Below are 7,152 nucleotides of genomic sequence, written 5' to 3'. Positions count from 1 at the left end.
GTGGCGAGGTCTGGCTCGAACTTGGGGTAGCGAAGGAGGCGCAGGAGGAGGGGCGTCCCGGGCAGGGGGCTCACTCCGCTCCGCCCCCGCCCCGCAGGAGGTGTTGCTGCTGGAGTGGTGGCGCTGCCCTCCAGCCCTTCCCCGTCTCCCCTCCCTCCGCCATCGTGCGCTTCGCTAGTCGCACCTCCCGCGGACCCCCGCAGGCAGGCGGGGATTGCAGGGGAGGGAGAGACGATTCTGCAGGTGCGGGAAGGGGACTAAGGGAGGAGCGGGGTGCGGGAACGCGGCGAGGGAGGAGCCAGGTGCGGGAAGGGGGCCAGGGAGGTGCCAGGTGTGCGGAGGCGCCGGCGGTGGTCGGGAGCGCAGTCCTGGAGTGTCCGTAGCCCCCTCATCCTCCACGCCGCCCCTCCCCCACCCCATGGGACGGTCGGAGAAGTTAGTCGCGCGGCTGCAGGGGCAGCTGTGGTTGCGCGTTAGCGCAAGTGGGCGCGGCGGCAAGTAAGGACCCCTCGCCTCTCCCGCCTCCTTCCAGGACCCCTCCCGGCTCGGTTTGTCGGTTTCTCTGCCGACCCCACATACTCCACCGTGGGTGTGCGAGTGCATGTGTACACTCCTGGGTACCCGCATCGTCCCCTTTACATATTCCTTGCCCTCCCGCGCCCCTGCCAGCGCCGGCTCCTTCCAGCCACCCTTCCCCCCAGGGTCACTATGGGGACGCGAGGGAGAGATTTGTGTTTAATTCCTGCCGCTATTCAGAGGAAAGAAAAAAAAAAAAGGGGGACCAAAGGCAACGCGAAAGCAGTTTACTTCAAGCTTTTATTATTGTAGCGTAAAAGAAGTTTATATACAGAGAGTATTTCCAGCAAAACACTCAAAAATGGCCTTCGAATCAGGGGCCTCCCACTTCCTGGCCCCAGAGCCGGCAGCTCTACCCAGGAGACCCCTCACTCGGGGTCTCCATGCGCTCCCCTTCTCTCTCTTCCCTCGGACTCCTCCACCCACACCCCGTTTCCCAGGAGTCCCAGCCTCTTCCTTCTCCCTGGGGCGCTGCGAACCTCGCCAGTGCCTCTCAAGCCGGCTTCCTCTGGCCCCGAACAGTACCCCCAGCCCCCCTCTTTGACCCCCTGTGTGGCGCTTTCCTCCCGGAAGCCCAGAATACTTTCCCTCCCTCGTTTCAGGCGCTGCTGCGAGCCCTCTGCAATTCAGAACCAGCTCGTGGTCAAGACCAGTTAGAGACAGCTCGTCATCAGCAGTGGGGCTCCTGAGCACCCAAAATAAGGGGGGGAACCCTGGCCACCCTTCCCCACCCCAGGCCCCCATTCCCAACTCAGGGACAAGAAATAGACACAAAAGCAGCAGAGCGCCCCCTCCCTGCCAATGACAGGTGTGGGTGCCAGGCACCTAGGGCGAGCAGCAGGCACTGACCGCCGGCCAGAGACTCTCCGCGAGGGCTGCTGCACCTGGCTGAAGGCACAGTGGCTCTTCTCTCTGGGGAGGGGGTGTGAGAGGCAGGGGCCTCCGCGGGGACGAGTGGGGGAGGGGAGGACCCAGGCAAAGGTGGCATCCACACTCAGAAGGGGGATTTCGAGCCAGCCAGGCAGGTGCAGGTGAGGGACAGTCACAGCATCAGAGTCCGGGGAGGCGAGGGAGAATTTTCAGGCGCCTTGGCTGGGGGCGCAGACCCAGCCGGCGATCCCTGGCTCAGCACATCTGTGTCATGGGGCCCTCTGCACACCCGACTTGTTTGGGGGGCATTTGCACGTGGGCTTCGAAGGCTCGAAGGCATGGCCTGCCAAGTTCAGCCAACTGGCCCATGGTTGTTTACACTCGGCGGGGCTGAGCACCGTGCAGCTGCTCCTCATAGCGCTCCAGCCAGGTGCGCAGCTCAGACACCTGGTAGCCGTCCGGGCCGCGGCCACCCTGGTACATAATGGTGCCATTCTGGATTACGTAGAGGCGCTCGAAGTAGGCCCCATAGGCCGAGCTGCTGGAGTTGGCCATGGTGTCCAGGACAAGGGAGCAGCTGGGCGCCCCTTGCTGCAATACTTGGGCGGCGCTGACCCGGTCCTCCAGGCTTCGGTGCTGCGGGATACTGTAGGGGGAGTCCGTGGTGACCCAGCCATCCGAGGGGTGGGCCTCCTCGATGTAGATGATGAGGAAGTCGACGTCGCGCTGGTATTTGGTGACCAGGCGGTGGAAGGCGCTCATGCGCGCCATGAACGGTGGTCAGGTGCAGCTGCCGAAATTGAGAACCAGCGGGCGGTTCCCTCTCGCGTAGTCAAGGATGTGCTGGTTCTGGAAGCCGTGGGGCAGGACCACCTCGGAGTTGGGCGCTGGACCGCCCTCATACGCCTGCTTGAAGAAATCCAACTTCTGGCCGTGCCAAACGGCCTTCAGCGATGCCAGGGTGCACAGGCGGTTGTCATCGGACACGCAGACAGGCGGGTCGTCGGGGGGCACCTCCTCGCCGTCACTGTCGAGCTCCACGGCAGGTTCGGGCTGACCCCGGCGGCGGCGGCCCAGGAAATGCTTGCGGATGCACAGGAAGTCCAGGAGCCAGAGCATGAAGGCCGTGCCGAGGAAGCGCGGGAAGAGCACGAGGCACGAGGCCGTCTGGGCGCAGAGCCTCAAGGAGTGAAGCAGCAGGGAGCGGAGCATGGTGGCTGCAGCCCCCGAAGCCCCCTGGGACCCGCTACCTTCACCCACCACCAGCCTCGGGGTGGCCTGGCGCGGCATCTGGGCTTTGGCTGTACGGGGAGCTCGATTTATAGCCGAGGCTTCAATTGGCGGGAGACTCCACCTCCGGCCCGGGCCCGCCCCCTTGCAACTTGAGCCCGGAGGGATCACCCAGCGGCGTGGCCAATGCCTTAGAAATCTAGGGCCGAGGGCGGGCGCAGGCGGCCGGGAGGAGGGGGGGCGCGGAGCGGCCCAGCTAGGGGCCGGCGGGGGCGGGGCCGGGCCCCCGAAGCGCGCTCTCGGGGGCGGGGGACCCGGGTCGCTGCTGCCACCCGGGACGGGGAGCTGGACCAGGGACCCAGGCGTCCGCCGGGGAGATCCTCCCGCTCCGGCTGGCGCAAGCGCTGCGCGCGGCCTCGGTCCTGGAGGCCCGCCTCCGGCCCGCGCCCCTCTCGCCGCGCACCTGAGCGGAGCTCCCCGGCGGCCGCCGCGCCGCGCCGGAGCTCCGGTTCGCTTCCCGCGCGCCGCCGCCAACGCCGCCCCCGCCGCTGCTGCTCGTGCGGGGCCGCTGCCCAGGTGCCGCGGGAGCCCGGGTCCGCGGCCGCCGCTCTGCCGGCCCCGGCTCCCGCCCCGCCGGGGACGCGGACCCGCGAGGAGGCAACTTTGGGCCCCCGCCGCCTTCCCCGTTCGCCCGCGGGCGCCGCTCGCCTCCCGGAGCCCGCCCGCCCGCTCGCCTCCCGCGCGCGCTCACACTCGCGCCTCGCACACGGCCGCCCCCCGCACCGCCCCGCCACGCACACCGCGCTCGGCGCCCCCCGCCGCTGCCCGGGGCCGCCGCGCGCCGTCCCGGCCGCGCCCGCCCCGTCCCATCTCGTCCCGGCTCGGCGCCGCTCTTCTCGGGTCAGCGGCCTCTGGGGCGCAGCGGGGAGGTGCGGAGGGCAGGGCCCGAGGGCCGCTTAGCGCCCGGCGCCGGAGACGGGGAGGGCTGGGGAAAGCAGCGCCGGGACTGCGCCCCAGCCGGTCCCGGAGCGCTTCGGGCGCGGGGCGCCGCGGGCGCGGGGCGCGGGGCAGCGGGCGTGGGGCGGCGGCGGCCCCGGCGGCTCTCCCACTAGGGGTAGCTGTTGCCTGAACGCCGAAGCGCTCCCCTCTCGCCGCTCTCCTCGCCCGGCGCAGCCCCGGCCGCCGGGCGCACCCGTCCCGTGCGTCCCCGGACGTTGCTCTCTGCCCCGGGAACGTCGAGACTGGAGCGCCCGAGCTGAGCCACCTTCGCCGACCCCGAGCGCGGCAGCTCGACTCACCGCGGAGGCGCCCGGACGCGTAAAGTGCGTACTTTCAACCGAGAATGTGTGTTGAGGCTTTTAGGGGTGCGGGGCAACTCCCCAACTCCGTGGGGCCCTCGTCCGCCCGGCCGCCGAGTCAGCGACCTTCTGATTCCTCGCTGCGTCCGGCGCTGGGCCGGCGACTCGTGCGCAGGGGCGGCGGGGCGGGGAAGTGCCCTGACCTGGGGTCCCCGAAGCTGGGAGCAAGCCCCGCTTCGCCTTGGTCCGCCTTGCCCTCCGGGGCGAGGCCCGGGCCCTGTCGCAAGCGATTTGTACCGGGTCTGGGGAATGGAGCCTCCCGGTACGCCCTCGCAGTCGCCGGGACTTCTCTGGGGCGGCGGTGGCCGAATTCCGGGGCCACCGCCGCCTGCGTCCCGTGCGCTGCGCGCCTCGGGGACCAGCTCCTAACTTCTTCCCGGGACAGAGACAGCTCTGGCGCCGGTGGCCGAGGTGGGAGCTCGCTCGCTGGCTGGATAGGGCGAGGGCGAATCGCTCCCGGTGGCGGCGGCGATGTTGGCGAGGGCGACGGTGAGGGAACGAGGCTGGAGAAGTCAACTGCCGGGCAAGGAGCCCCCACCCGGGGGCCAGCGGGACCCCGCGAGCGCGGGGGTAGACGCCCCGCCTTGGGCCGAGGTCCTCCTCTCCAGTTTTCGCGACTCTAGTGGGCCCCTTTGCCGGGTAAGTTTCCCGCTGGATCAGTGGCTCCAGCAGGTCAAGACCCAGAGAGGAAGGTGGGGGGCATTTGAATGTAGCCCCCCTTCTCTTTCTCCCAGTCTGGCGATTTCTCTGCTGTCGGCTCAGGGATTTGGGGCTGCACAGTCCAGGATCTCCCTGCCTGGAGGAAAGCCAGCCTGGTCCCAGCTTTTCCAGCCTCTTGGCACTGCCCCTCATTCCCCTGCGTAGGGGTCCTTCAGGAAGGGTTAGGGAATTCTCCCTGAGCCAAACCTGACTGGAAGGGGGGGGGACCGGTCCAACTTGTCTGCCCCCCCTCCCCCGCCCACTTCTCCAGGGCACCTCTGAGTTGGCAAATTGTTTCCTTTCTTTGCCTTGCTCCCCTCTCGGGGGTATGTGGGGAGAGAAGCCTCCTGCTTGGCAAGTGTCTGAGAGGGGGTTTGGCGGTCTGGGGTGCCCCTCCTGGGCAGGGGCAAGGGGAATGCCAACTTTGGTTGGCAAAACTTTCAAGCCCCTATTCCTTGGTTTCTTGGGGGGGGGTGCCAGTCTAGGACCTGTGCCCTGCTCCCACCCAGAAGCTGGGACAGGGCCATGGGGCAGCCCTCCCCCATCCCATATTTGAGTTTCAGAAAATGAAAAAGCCACTTGGGGCTGGGAGAGCCCTTTGTGCTGCCTGGGATCTGGTGGGGGTGCTGCTGGTTGCTGGCGCTGGTGGGTGTGTGGAAGGAGTGGGCTGGGGCACGTGGGGGACAGGTCCTCCTCGTCTGCTCTGCCAGCCGGCCCTCCCAGCCACCCTGACCCCGCACTGCCTCCAGCCCCAGGGAGGCTCGGGAGAGCCGCACTTGTCCCTAGGGCTGTCGCTGCTCCGGGGCTCTGCTTGTTTCCTGGGCTGACACGCTGCATTCCATGTCTCAGGGTTCCAGAACGTTGGACAAGGTGATCTGGCCCGTCTGGCTCCCACTGCCTCCCGTGCAGGTGAGGACAGATTCAAGGTCCATGCCTTTAGAAGCCAGGCCCAGGCGAGGCAACTTTTACTCCATTCCTCTCTTCTCCCTCTCCTAAATCCTCTCGCCTCCCCAAGAGCCCCCACTCCACCTTCTTTCCTTTTCCTCAGGGTGGAACACCAGCTTGCCTCGGACCTGGCCCTTCCTACCAACTGCTCCTCCTGTCCTGACCTGTCCTGGGGAGGTCAGCAGTGAGAGTCTGGGTCCAAGGCCCAGAGACCTGGCCCCGTGGGCGCTGGGGTCACCAGAGTGGGTGCTGGGGCTGTTCCCCAAGCCTTCCGGGTATGGCTCTGACTGTCCCCCCTTCCCGCCTGCCCTCTCACAGCTCCAGCAGGGGGCGGGCGGGGGAAGGAAAAGGAAGGACAAGTTGAACTGGGTCCATCTGGTGTCCAGGAGCAACTTGAAAGGGGGTGGGGGGAGGGGACAGGCAAAGAGGGCTTGGCTCAGCCAAGGGAGGGTTGGGTGGCCTTCTCGCTTCCCAGGCCATTCTCACAGGGCTGTCTCCCCGGGCAAGGGAGGGGCTGGGCAGTGTTTGCCCAGGCTCCGAGCCCTCCCCCACAGTGCCCTGTATGGGGCTTGGTGGGTGAATGGGCACAGCCTCCCTTTTTCTCCTGGTGAGCAGCTCCCAGGGACCAGGGAGACGGCTGCTGAGACTTCCCACGGGAGCAGGCTGGGCAGCACGGCAGGAGGAGGTGGGCCAGCCACGTACCGGCCAAAAGTGGCGGAGAACCAGGTGTGCGGTGTCCGAGCCCTTGCCCACCCTCGTGGTGACTCAGCTGCCAGGGCCTCAGCCTTCCACGGGCCTCAGGAATTCCTACGTGCTCCCTCTGTGCTCCCTCCAGGTGGCTCTCCTTCCCCCTCCTCCTCCACCCCTTCCCTCTGCCTGTGCTCTGCTTGTCCCACCCTCAGAGGGAGCTGGGACCTCCCTTGTCCTCCCCTGTGTCCTCACCCCTGGGCATTCCCGCAGCACGGAGCCTCAGGAGGGCTGGGCTGCGCCTTAGGTCCCCGCCCGTCCCTGCTGCTACTCCGGCCCTGCCTCCCCCAGGTGGGCCCAGCTGGATCCTTCCCAGAGACCTGCTCCCAGCACCCAGGAGAAGCCCAATAAACCTTCGTGAAACGAGTGAATGAGTGTGGCGTGGACTTACTGGAGACTTGTTTCCGGAGAATTCCAAGGCATTTCATTCTGCCCTTTTTCCTACTGGCGGCTGGGAACGAGGTAGGGCATGTAGGCAGTCGGGGCCCGGGGAGGCCTTGCCGGCCATGGGGCCAGCCCGTTTCCCTTCTGAGGTGAACAGGCCATGCCATGGGCATCCTCCCATCCTGTGCTCACACATATTGTTTGCTTCCAGAATCACTTCTTTCCCAACTTCCTTCCACTGGGCCGGGCTGGACAGGGGGCTGGACGGGAGGCTGGACGGGGGGCGGCGGCTGTGGGCTTGCTGGTCTGTCTGCTCTTAAAAGGGTCCTTAAGACAGCAGGTG

The 7,152-nt window shown here is 67.3% G+C and overlaps 1 protein-coding gene across 1 annotated transcript; it reads right to left on the bottom strand.

Moving 5' to 3' along the window:
• Nucleotides 1-1,821: 1,821 nt before the first annotated feature.
• Nucleotides 1,822-2,736, bottom strand: LOC111148790 (iodothyronine deiodinase 3). Its single transcript, XM_022505603.1, has one exon. It carries the CDS (start codon nucleotides 2,734-2,736, stop codon nucleotides 1,822-1,824), a length of 915 nt encoding a protein of 304 aa, XP_022361311.1.
• Nucleotides 2,737-7,152: the final 4,416 nt, after the last annotated feature.

This window comes from Enhydra lutris, unplaced genomic scaffold (genome assembly GCF_002288905.1).
Source record: "Enhydra lutris kenyoni isolate GAN:26980312 unplaced genomic scaffold, ASM228890v2 scaffoldscaffold20, whole genome shotgun sequence".
NCBI lineage: Eukaryota > Metazoa > Chordata > Mammalia > Carnivora > Mustelidae > Enhydra > Enhydra lutris.
The sequence above is the reverse complement of the archived record's forward strand: the minus strand, read 5'-3'. Positions and strand labels throughout refer to the sequence as shown.